Genomic DNA, 13172 nt, shown 5'->3' on the forward strand with positions numbered 1-13172 from the left:
CAGGAATGGGAACAAACACAGACACTGGGACCAGGACAGGGAGAGACATGGGAACAAACAAAACTTGGGGATGCCCAGGACTGGCTAAAGTCTGTGGGGTAGTTAGAGGGGCCAGCCTGGGCACAGTTCTTGGGCAGAGGTCCGGGGGCCTTGGGGCGGGCCTAGGAGCCCGTGACCTGGGAGCAGGCCTGGGGATAGGCCTGGGGGCATACAAAGTTCTGGGAGTGGGCACAGGGTCAGAGGCGGCCGGAGCCGCGGGCACAGGGTCAGAGGCGGCCGGAGCCGCGGGCACAGGGTCAGAGGCGGCCAGAGCCGCGGGCACAGGGTCAGAGGCGGCCGGAGCCGCGGGCACAGGGTCAGAGGCGGCCGGAGCCGCGGGCACAGGGTCAGAGGCGGCCGGAGCCGCGGGCACAGGGTCAGAGGCGGCCGGAGCCGCGGGCACAGGGTCAGGAGCAGTGGGTACCACGTGGGCGGCAGGCACTGCTGGAGCTGGAGCTGAGGCTGGAGCAGCGGGAGCTGCTGGCGCTGAGGCTGGAGCAGCGGGAGCTGCTGGCGCTGGAGCTGAGGCTGGAGCAGCGGGAGCTGCTGGCGCTGGAGCTGAGGCTGGCGCTGGAGCTGAGGCTGGAGCAGCGGGAGCTGCTGGCGCTGGAGCTGAAGCAGCAGCAGGTGCTGGAGCTGGAGCTGGGGCAGCAGGTGCTGGAGCTGGAGCTGAGGCAGCAGGTGCTGGAGCTGGAGCTGAGGCAGCAGGTGCTGGAGCTGGAGCTGAGGCAGCAGGTGCTGGAGCTGGAGCTGAGGCAGCAGGTGCTGGAGCTGGAGCTGAGGCAGCAGGTGCTGGAGCTGGAGCTGAGGCAGCAGGTGCTGGAGCTGGAGCTGAGGCAGCAGGTGCTGGAGCTGAGGCAGCAGGTGCTGGAGCTGGAGCTGAGGCAGCAGGTGCTGGAGCTGGAGCTGAGGCAGCAGGTGCTGGAGCTGGAGCTGAGGCAGCAGGTGCTGGAGCTGGAGCAGCGGAAGCTGCTGGTGCTTGAGCTGGAGCTGAGGCTGGAGCAGCGGAAGCTGCTGGTGCTTGAGCTGGAGCTGAGGCTGGAGCAGCGGAAGCTGCTGGTGCTTGAGCTGGAGCTGAGGCTGGAGCAGCGGAAGCTGCTGGTGCTTGAGCTGGAGCTGAGGCTGGAGCAGCGGAAGCTGCTGGTGCTTGAGCTGGAGCTGAGGCTGGAGCAGCGGAAGCTGTTGGTGCTTGAGCTGGAGCTGAGGCTGGAGCAGCAGAAGCTGCTGGTGCTTGAGCTGGAGCTGGCTGTAGAGCTCGGGCAGCGGCGGGTGCAGCTTGGGCAGGCTCGGAGGGTTCCAACCCGAGGAAAGGCGCTGGGAGCGGAATATCTCCTCGGATTTGCTCGGCGAGGAGCCGGAGAAATTCAAGGTCCGCCTTCCGAGTAGCATGCCACTGTGCTACGTCCATATTTAGGTTGAGTCTTATGTCACGAATGAGGATGGAGGGATGGACGTAAGTGCACAATATATTTTATTTAAACAAACTAGATTTAAAAAAAACAGAAAACAAAACACGGGTAACGCAATAACTCAAAAAAAAGACAAGATAAGGATATAAATCTAACTAAGACAAAGACTAGAAAAACTGAGGAAACATGAAACTCTAAATATAACTCTAAACATAAAATAACCTCAGAACACAAAGATTACAACCTGAACAAACTTGGAACACTTACATACAGAGGACAAGGATACAAAAGACTCAACACTGAACGCTCAAACAGAGGGGCTTAAATACATGAGGAGAGTGAGGAACACCTGGGCTTGGATAACGAGGGGGCAGGGTTACAAACAAGACACAGGTGAGAACACTAATAGTTAGGGCGGGACTAGGGCGGGGCTAGGGCGGAAACAGGTACAAAAACACAACACAAGCACATGGCAGGGAACACATGACAGGTAAACAGAGGGGCAGGAGCACAAGAGACCAAATGAGGGAGACAGACATGGGCTAAACTGTGACACTTGAAAAGCTGTGAACTGGCACAACACTGAATTAATTTCACTAGCTACATTTACATGCAGCCTGATGATCCACGAGAAGACTCAGTTAAAATAGAGTTTATCTTAATATGGTTCCCTCTTTTTTTCTTTGTTGGTCTAATTGTCATCTATCATGAGCTGAATGTCTGTTCAAGTAAATGTGTTTTATCCTGTTTTGTTAAAAAATATGTTTGCTGACTTTTACAGGACATGGAGTATTTGCAAGGAGTTCTATTTTTTTGTCTATTTGTCTTGTTGAATATAGAGGAGATATGATAAATGAAGCAGAATCCCAGAGAAGAAGAAACATTTACCACCCATCATGTACTGCATTTATGTTTGAGTTGAAGTGAAAAGGAAAACTATGGTGGTAAGGTTTGCTCCAAAACTAAAATACACCATGTTAGATAGGAACAATACTCAATTTGTTCACTGTGCTTTAATGAGTACGAGCAGTGAAATTACAATAACCAAACATGTTATGAACGTGTCCCTGAATGCTGTGAGGAATAGCCTCAACATGAGCTCTACTTCCTGTATAACTGTGTCACCACATATAGTGCTGTAGTGCAACATTCTCTCTCCCCCCCGAGCCTTTAACATGTAAACAAAGGCTGAAAAATAACAAATGCAGGGACAATGTAATGACAACAGCAAAAGACTGCAGAAACCTAAAACAAACAAGGCAGTAAGGTAAGCCAACTGTGCTACACCCAAAAACCCAAAGAAAGACTACCCCATAACATAGTCCTTGTGCCAGGCGGGCGTGCCGGGCGACCGTGTGTGTCTTCCTAGGGGAGACCCTGCCTGAGCCAACAATCATGACCACATACTGATCATGCTGGCGCACCTCAACGACACGACCAGTCTTGTCCCACTTGTTGGGATGAGGCCCTGTCTGATTCTGCACACGCACAAGTCCCCCACTTTGAGGGGCAGCAGGCATTTGGTGTGCTCCGCCCAATTGACAGCTGCATGGATGTGGCGTTGGCGGAGGGCCGCCTCCCTCATTGATAATGTCTCACGCCACGTAACATGGTGCCTGTACCTCCTGGGCGGAATTGGGATGAAGTCCCTGATTGGTCGACCAAAAACGCACATAGCGGGGGAGAGTCTCGTGTCGGGGTCAGGCGTGTTGCGCTAATGCAGTATTGCCCTCTGAACGGAGTCAGTGTCCAGTTCTCCGTTTGTGCCTGTGTTGTCCGTGATGAGCCACTTCATCGTTTTTACCCCAATCTCAGCACGGCAGTTGCTGTGGGGAAAGGCCACCAATGCGAGGCAGTGGTGCACGCCCCATCTATGCAGAAAGGATCTGGTGTCGGCGGAGGTGAACTCAGGCCCCCCCATCAGACGCCAGTTCCTCAGGCGTCCCATACGTAGCAAAGGCCCGGCGCGAGTGGAATATGAGGTCTGCATCGCCACCCGTCGACTTAGATATGACCGGCCAGTTAGAGTAACGGTCCACAATCACGAGGTAGTGTACACCTCTTTGCATGAAAAAGTCAGCTTGGAAGGGGTACATGGGCAATATGGGGGAGGTTGGCGGCACCGCAGGCTGAGAGGGTGACATCCGATGACCGTGTCCGTAGCCATTCCGAGTGGCAAGGATGTCGGCCGACATGCCCAGCCAGAACACGGACAATTCTGCACGGGCGGTCATCATGGAAACACCCTGGTGAGCAGCATGCAGGGCGTCCAGCGCTTCGCTGCACAGGGAGGGTGGTATCACCACCCTGTCTCTGTACAGGATCACCCCGTCAGCAGACGTGATGTCCTCGCGGTACTGGTAGAAACCACGGAGTGCCACGGGCATCCCCGCCTTGGATGTGGGAAAGCCATCAGCCGCCAGCTCCTCCAGCACACGCATGTCATCCTCACTGCTGGTGGCCTCCCTGACACGGTCCCATGTCACAGATCGTAGTGACTCAAGCCTTGCAGCGCACCAGGTCAGGTCACCTTCGTTGTCATCATCTGCGGGCCCCGTCCGTCGTATGAGAGACAGAACATCAGCGTGTGCGCTGGGCGAGAAGTGGGTCACCATGGCGGCAAGGTCGTCCGGGAGATCCATGGGCGGCGGACAAGGCGTGCCAACCGTCTGCACAACATGGCGTCTGCTGCCCTGTTCTTCATGCCGTGGACATGTATGATACAAAAGCGGTAGCGCAGGGTCTTTTCTTTGAGGTTCCTGAGGCGAGGGTTGGGTATGTCATCGAGGGCCCTGTCTCTGAGGAGATTAAGCAATGGCTTGTGGTCTACAGCCACGATGAGGTCTTTTCAGCCCAGGATGAAGTAGCAGGCCTTATCCAAGGCGTCGGTTTTTTCGAGCTGCTGTGGATGAATCATTGCCTGAGCAGCTAGCGCGCTCGGAGGAAAGCACAGCAGGCAGGTTCCGATTCATAGAGATTTGAACTTGGAATGGTATTTTCTTTCTCTAAAGGAATGGGAACTATAAGAATAAAAACTACTTATTTTATAACTTATTTTGCAGTAAAGAAGGTGTTTTTGTATACTCTACTCCTAAAGAAGAGGTATTGTGTACTGTTGTGTTGTTGGGTAACAAGCCACCACCTCACTTCTCCCCCTGCAGAACTCGCCACCTGATTGGCCGACAGCAGGGCTGGACTGGTAATCGGGCGTACCGGGCATTTTCCCGGTGGGCCGACAGTCCTCAGGGACCGACGCTGTTTCTTACCTTTTTTTTCTAAGAGACCGGCCCTCAATATAGAGGGGCGTGGCCCATTGGCCCATTTTCAATATAGACAGTGGACTGAACCAATCAGGATATAGGGCGAAAGCGGCCCCACCCTCTCTCTGCGTGGTCCGTGGGTTGCAGTTTGAATTTGTATTGTATTTGTATGCTGTGGTTCAACATGTTTTAAAAAGCACTTAAACAAGTGAAATAACATATTTTAAAACTGATAAATGATAAGTAAAATCTTTGCAATTTAAGCATGACTAAAGTAAGTGTAAAATATATATATATAAGTTATATTAGCAAAAGGTATGCCCACAGTAAATAAGAGAAAAACAGTGTCAAATTTAAAGACTGTTTGTAGCCTGATACAAATACATGTTATAGCTGTTTAAAGGAGGAAGCACCTTTAACCTGAAGAATTAGAATTTCAAAGAATCAAAGAATTTAAGAAAATACACAGAGATGATTTCAATAAAAAGGGTAAACAAATCAATTGACCTACACAGAGCAGACAAAAATGGTGGAGTTAACAATAGACACAAAAATTATTATATTTAATATGTTGATGATACATTATGCTTCTCTGTACTTAAATTACAAGTCGGTTGTGCTCCGCTAATTATGAGGGGCCAGTCTAAACCAAAAATGCCAGGGCTGTTTTTTTTCCCAGTCCAGCCCTGGCCGACAGAGTCGTCCGACACATATTTGATCAGACGAGACTTTAAGCATGCTGTCCATATAAGTTATACGGTTAGCTTAAAGGGAAGTTGTGTTACAGCGGATTTAATAGATATTAATTTTTAATCAAATTTCTTAACACAAGCACTGTTGGGAGATAAATGAGGGTTACTGGAGACTGGTTTGGTGGATCTGCGGGTTTGTGGAGGGGTGTTTAAGACAGGAGTCTGAGGTAAGCCCGGGGTGGGGGCTGGGCGTGTGAGTGCGTGTCCTGAAGTGATCTGATCAAAGAGCCTGTTTTTAAAGCTGCAGTTAAAAGTATAAGCACTTTTTTGGCTCTAATTCAGGAATCATACATCCTACAGTAAAAAGGTTCACTGGTCTGTAATTCGGAGATTTAGGCAGTTCGGATGATGTGTATGTCTGCATTGGCTCAAATGTAATATGGAAAAAAAAAAACGAAAATATGGAAAATATGAATCATAATTCTAATAAACAAGGCATATTTCGCCCTAAATGTTTACTTGCTAAGAGGATATACAGCTAAATAGGCTAGATAACTTAAAAGCAGAGATTCTAAGCTTTAAAATGGCCTATTGGGTGTCTATAATTATTCATAAGCACAGCCAGATATTAATTATGACATATTTCTGGCCTGCTGGCGTGTTAAGAGGTTTATGATGTGTATTGGGCTCTACAAAAAACTACGCTGAGTCAACATTGCAAACGTTGTGCAATAGCTGACAATTCAAGATTATTTCCATATCTCTGTTTACCAGCTGCAGCTGCAGTCTGTCTTCTGGAGAACAAGCTTGTTAATTTTGCACATTTGGCAGCTTCTTCTTCCATCTTCTTTCTTATTTTATCTGGCCTTTTCTGCTCCACCTGGTCTCTTTTTACCCTCCATCACAGCCAACTGACGCTTCGTGCTATTCTCTTGCTACGTTTAATTTTATCGGTCCAGAAAAGACCACTCGTGGGCGCAACCAACTCAAACATTTGTGAGGGGAGAATTCCCTCAGAGGGTTAAACCCATCTAATCTACTGCGGAGTAAGGACTGTGCTGTCAGATCAATAGAGAATGCATACGTAGTTTAATGGAAATTAATGCAAGAATAAGATTATATAAGGGACAGAAAAGTGTCAAAATAATTTTTTCCGTCCAACCGGCCCAAACTCGAGACTAACATGAGCCAGCCCATCGGGAATCCTCCCGAATCTCCCGATTTAGCCACTCCAGGCCTGCTGTACTGTATTTAAAAAAAATTCTGTCTCTGTTTGCATTTCAAGCATAGTCTTAATATGACTTATGGTTATGCATAGTTAAATTACAATAGATTTAGGAGCGAAAAACACAAACCCTAGGCTTAATAAAACTGGTCATGGTTTGCACCTATTGTTTGCTCTATGTAAGACCTAGAAAATATTTATTTTTTTATTCTTATTGTTATTTCTATTTCTTATAAACTCAATATTTGAGAGAAATCAGTCTGTTAAATTTGCGTTATATGATTTTGTCAAATAAAACTCTAGTTTCAAGCCATTCCCATTTTTGAGGTGGATCTACTGGTTTGTGGAGGGGTGTCTCGTCGTGTGATATTAGTGTCTCATCACACCCCTACTGAATAATAATAATAATAATAATAATAATAATAATAAATGCCTCTCTGGTCAGATTTTGCATACATTCCTCGCCTGTCTCTCTGTCATGCTCGGCATGACTTTAGTTTCTGTCTGTTCTCGTTTTTCCGCCCGTTTTCGGGCTCCCTATCTCTTTATAAAGGCGTTTTTTCACGGCTGAACAGCCACCCCTCCCCCACCATATACTACTGCTGATACATCCTGTCTCTTACATTAATAAACATAAAAATGCATACATACACAAATATATAATCAATGATTTGCTCATGTGCTGCATTTTAACCAGCTATGCATCCCTGTACACAGTTATATACCATCCTTAAAAGGTTAACATCCATATACTAGGAGTGTCATGATTTCGATATTTTATCAAAATCAATCAAAATTATGGCATGGTCTCGAGCATCAAAGTCAAAAAGACGATCGATGATCCCTCCCTCTAAGCTACGCGAGCACAAGCATGTGCTACGCAAATGGCACAGCACGCTAGAGCTTAGATTCTCTGCCCGAACCCGACCTGACCCGAGGCCCGACCCGAAATCGGGTCGCTTCGGGCCGAGATTTCCCACCACATTCCTCGGGCCGGGTCGGGTTCGGGCTCCGGAAAATAGTCTCAGATGTAGGCATCTGTTTTTTATTTATTTTTTTAATAAAATAACGAAAATAACGAAAACTGAAAGTGAAACTTAACTATTTTATTTAGAAGCGCTGTTTTCACTCCCACAGTTGTACAGCGGGGGGTGCTGTGCCGATTCTGTCCGCGAAGCGGGAGTCGGATCAGCAGGGAGTCGGATCAGCAGGGTGTCGGACTCGCGGTCCGCGGTGTTAGTTGTAAGCCGCAAAATACGACAGAAAACACTGAGGGAGCTGCAGAATTATGTATGGGACTAGACTATGAGCACAAGGAGATAAAAGAGATCATTTACCTGTGAGTAGCTCACATCAGAACACGCAAATCTCTCTCTGTCTCTCTCTCTCTCGCACGTGAACTCCTCCGCGTTTGACCTGCAGCACTGTGTTTAGCTGTTCTTAAAAATCAATTTAATTAAATAATAGTTCTATGCTTCTATGTTGCAGTGTTATTTAACATAATTCTGATCATATTTCGCTCATTCAAACAATCCGAAAACAGCCAGTTTATGGGGCGGGGTGGGTTGGGGCTGGGCAGGTTGGGGCGGGCTCGGGTTCATAATGACAGTTTATGGTGCGGGTCGGTTCGGGCTCGGGCAGAACGTGCACGGGCTCGGGCTGGGCCGGGTTGGATTTTTTGGGCCCGATCTAACCTCTACAGCACACTATGCAAATAGTGCAGCAGACTGGGCGCCGAGTGGTCCAGCGGTCTAAAGCGCTGCCACTATGAGCAGGAGGTCGCCGGTTCGAACCCCAGCTCATGCAGCTTTGCCATCAAGCTGCCGGCATTAGAGGGAGCAAAATTGGCCCTGCTCCCTCTGGGTGGGTAGATGGCGCTCTTTTCCCACATCACTCCTAGGGTGATGTCTGCAGCACAGGGCGTCTGTGAGCTGATGTACCAGAGCCGAGCCGCTGTGCTTTCCTCCAAGCGCGCTGGCTGCTCGGCAATGCTGCATCGGCAGCAGCTCGAAAAGAAGCGGTGGCTGACTTCACATGTATCGGAGGAAGCATGTGTTAGTCTTCACCCTCCTGGTGTGTTGAGGTATCACTAGTGATAGGGGGAGTCCTAATGAATGGGTTGGGTAATTGGCCGTGTAAATTGGGGAGAAAATGGGAAAAATTAGAAATAAAATTATTAAAAAAAAAAAAATAGTGCAGCAGACTGCAGTAGAGGTGGGCGATACCGGGAATTTTGGTATCGATCCGATACCAAGTAAACGCAGGGCCAGTATTGCCGATATCGATACTGATACCGATACTTTTTTAATATTTATGCTTTATAGATCCAAATGATCCAAAAACCTAGGATATAATTTCACCAAACATTGTAAGTGATAACAAAATACTTTAGTATTACAATCAACATTTTTTGTTTAGAAACAATGGAACAGTAACAAAACAAAGTTTAAATATAAAGTAAAAAAATATTTAAAAATAAAAATTCTTCCCTCACTAGACATCTTTTCTAGTTCGTTGTTTCTTTGTTTCTTTTTTTAATAGAATTGTCATTTGGAAAAACAATAAAAAATAAGGAATTGTCTTCCTTTCAGTGCAATTCAAATGCAAGTTTTTCTTAAATAAACAGAGTGTAAAAAAATATCACTCAACACTAATCTCCTGAGGTAGAGGCGTGTCGACACGAGGAGAGCGCTGAGTGGGCGGGGCCAGGCTGAGCCTACCTGTGTGGGGGTTTGGCTGGCTTTGCTGAGCCATGTGAGGCATGTGCAACAACAAGAGACCAGAGAGTAGACTGTGGTGAATCCTCGTGTGCAGCAGTCAGTGCGTGCTGCAGAGAAAAAAGCTTGAATATCGATATTTTTACACAAGTATTGATCAATACCAATACCAGCGTTGGTATCGATATTATCGATATTTGGATCGATCCGCCCACCTCTAGACTGCAGCCCAGGGTTCCCAACCGGGTGGCCTCGAAGCACCCTCTAGGGGTGCGCAGGCTCATCCTCAGAGGGAGACAGTACTCTGTAGTGGGTAGTGGGTTTCAGAACAACATTTAGTGTTAGTGCGGCCCACAAGAAATATGCACTCTCTCCACGTCCACCAGCACAGCGCATCCTATTCATTTAAACAGAGAGAGCCGCTGTATGAGCGCAGCCCCGCCCTCCGGCAAAAAGTTAATCTGTGTGTGAGAGAGTCCTCACACACACAGAACAGCTGCCTTCCAACCAGGAAGGATAAGCTGAAAACGGATTTATAGAACTATAGACCACAGTGAGGTTGATTAAAAATCTTAAGCTTATGATTGACTACACCTGTTGCTTCAATTGAATAGAAAAAGAAATGCCACGGATACGCCCACATGGCGAGCCGAGTCATCTGTGTTCTGTCGAGTTGTGCTACCCGGTCAAACCATGCTATTCTTAAGTGTATATTTAAAGGTAAAAATTCAAAAGAAGCACAATTAGAACATGTTTCCAGTAAGAAGTTCATGTACTATGTTTGGAAAGCCTAAATTACTGTTTCAGGTTAAATTTATGTTTTATTATACTCAGTTTTTTTAGATATTTTATTATTATTGTTATTATTATTATTATTATTATTATTATCATTGTTATTATTATTATTTTTATTAGGGGGGCCTTGATGCTTTCAAGTTGTAAACAGGTGGGCCGTAAAGTAGAAAAGGTTGAGAACCCCTGCGTGCAGCCGACGCCGTGGACATTGCGACTGCTCAAAGAGCAGCCCTTTCTCCAGAGAATGTGGACTTTCTCATCTCCTTAAAGAAAAACTTGAAAATATAAAAATAACAGTTGTTTTGTCCAGCCTCAAACATTTAGTTCTAAAATTAAACACTAAAATTAGATTTCAAGTCGCAAAGTTTGAAACTTTGCCACGAGTTTGAAACCCACTACCCACTACAGAGTACTGTCTCCCTCTGAGGATGAGCCTGCGGACCCCTAGAGGGTGCTTCGCTGCCCCCAGTTGAGGCTACAGAGTGCTGCGCCCAGGGTTAATCTTTGCCAATTGTTTGAACAATTATTGTTTAAAGTAAGCAAGGCAAAGCATAATTGGGCAAGAAAACAAAATTGCTAAAATGCCAAGATGCTTTGCCCATGTTGTTTGATAAATTTTACTCCTTGTTCTAACTTGCTAATCTGTCACAAAGTACTAAGCTATTTCTGCTATTGGAAACTAGAATGAACAATGATGGTGTTAGTTAGTAGTAACTTCTTTCATTGCTTAAATTGGTTTAGTTACTTTTCTAAAAGCATATGATAATGTGCCCTATTAAAACATACGTTATATATGTATTTTTTAACAACTGATAAGTACATATTTAAACTATCAACTTGGTTGCAATAAATTGTGCAATATTTTTTATTTGCATTTTTCTGTATTTGTTTTGGCAGAAAACTAGTGTAACAATCTGGCAACCCTTGTTGCTTGCTCTTAGCTCCAGTTGTTCCACTGTTGGCTGCTTAGGATGCATATATCTTATAACATTTAATACAAAAAAAATGTGCTTACCTTGGGTTTTACTTTTGTTCATTCATCCAAGTTCTTAGTTCCTTAGCTGGTATCTGCTGAAAATAATCTTCTTTCCTGACCATTGTACTGATTTCCATGTAAACACATCATAAATGTATTGACTGTTGAAATCCTTCCTTATGAGGACCAGGAAATTTTCATATTTGGATAAGTGTGTGTGGCACTGTGAGTGCATGACCTGCGGGGGTGCAAATGAGCTTCTGCCCTTACACACACACACACACACACACACACACACACACACACTGACCGAAAAACATGTGGCATGGGCCTAAGCTAAAAATCACATATTCAGAGCAGTTCCTGCACTTGATTTAAACAATTTTCTTTATGGGTCTTTTGGTCCCCATACGGCAACAGGTCCCCATGACATGACTGTGTAAACATATTGTTAGCCCCATAATGTGATGAAAACAAACACACACACACAGTGAAGCCACTCTCTCTCTTCACCTCAAACACACACTGGAAGGAGAAGAGAGATGCCTGTTGTCTATCTGGAAATACAGACACTATTCTGAGTTCTTATCAGCTAAAGATGACAATGTCAAGGTTGGTTGCTCACTCTTTTATCTAAGCAAGAGGTTCTACTTTGTAGAATCTAAAATATAAAATACTTTCAAATTTGTTCGTTTTTCTTCACAGTTTGGATGACTTTCGTATTAATCTGCAATGCAAAACATTTTTAAATAATGCAAAAACACTGAATTTAAGTGTCAAAACGTTTGGTACTGTATATACACCACAAAATGTATAGTTACACTTATCTTGATGCCATGTTCATACAGCCCCAGTCACCCTGTTCACCAGTCGTTATTTCTTAGCTACTTTATTCTCAATGCTTTGAGTATTTATTAATCTTAATAAGTCTATATTAGCTGTCTATAAGCCACTGCAATTCAGTAAATATACAATACTTTCAGTGCAATGTCTCAGATTTTATTTTATATTCAGTTCTACATACACTTTATATTTGTCACATTTTCTTTTATTTCTGCTCTTTAATTAAACAACAGAAGAAAAAACTAAAACATATTTTAAGCCCAAATTTCCGTTTTTCATTACATTAAACATGTCAATAAAACAGGATGTAGGTTTCAGTATATATTCTGCATAAAAACAGTTAGAATGCGCAGAAGGGTGACACAGTAGACTCACTATAGTACGATGAAGCCGTCTGGGGTGACGATGCGTGGTAAAACCTCTTCCTCAGTTTCTCCAGGTTTCCTCTCATAAAGGACAGTGTGATGTATGAAGAACTCTCTGATTGTTTCCAGAGACTGTGGAACAAGTTTACCTGTATATTAAAAAGATCAAATGTAAACCATCGTATTGTTTTGAATTCATATAAGAATATATGTTTTTAATTAACCCTCCCAAACACATTCATATGTGTACACACACACACACACACACACACTCCAAAGGAACTCCAAAGAGAAGGAAAATAAAACTAGTTTTAGTTTGATAACTGCAGTATGTAAAGCTTAATTATTGGCAAACTTACCACTCGTGTCTTTTTTCATGCCAAATGTTCCTCCAGTGTAGAGCACATAGATCTTTCTGTCTGAAGTCATGGCTGCACTGCAGAGTTAATTAAATTCAAATAATAATAATGATAACAAAAATTTGAAATTGACTCAGCCCTGTCGTCCCTTCTATTTTTTACTTATAATATAATGAAATTGGTTAAGATGTTGAGAATAAAGTTAAATACTTGGTAAATAAGACAAACATGAAGTATTAATCAATGAAAAAGTGGTGCTGTACAGACAGGCAGAGTGCTATAAAGAGTGCTGTGGTTCCTCCTATTGTTGACACCTTTGGTCACGTAGGCGGGTTGCATTGTTCAGAATGGCCTTTGGGACTTTACTCCTAGATTGAATTCTTTGTTAACACAGCAAGCTTGAACAACCTAAGACTGCAAAATCAGTGGCGGTTGCTGGTTATTAAGGAGGGGAAGCTCAATTTCGGCCTACATTTTAAAATGTGTCAGTTT

The 13172-nt window shown here is 44.9% G+C and overlaps 1 protein-coding gene across 4 annotated transcripts in view; it reads right to left on the reverse strand.

Moving 5' to 3' along the window:
* Positions 1-12940, reverse strand: part of LOC111190433 (60 kDa lysophospholipase) — a 91593-nt gene extending 78653 nt beyond the window's left edge. For 2 of the 4 annotated variants that reach the window (XM_049476430.1, XM_049476429.1), the window contains exons 1-2: positions 12681-12939; positions 12332-12470 (exon numbers count right to left, since the gene is read on the reverse strand). In XM_049476430.1, coding sequence (XP_049332387.1) covers positions 12332-12470; positions 12681-12750 — 209 coding nt within the window. In that variant the 5' untranslated portion in view covers positions 12751-12939. Of the gene's footprint in view, positions 1-12331; positions 12471-12680 lie in introns of all 4 variants that reach the window. The other 2 variants (XM_049476431.1, XM_022664193.2) reach the window with 2 other exon arrangements.
* Positions 12941-13172: the final 232 nt, after the last annotated feature.

The sequence above is a fragment of the Astyanax mexicanus genome, chromosome 3 (assembly GCF_023375975.1).
Source record: "Astyanax mexicanus isolate ESR-SI-001 chromosome 3, AstMex3_surface, whole genome shotgun sequence".
Classification (NCBI taxonomy): Eukaryota; Metazoa; Chordata; class Actinopteri; order Characiformes; family Acestrorhamphidae; genus Astyanax; species Astyanax mexicanus.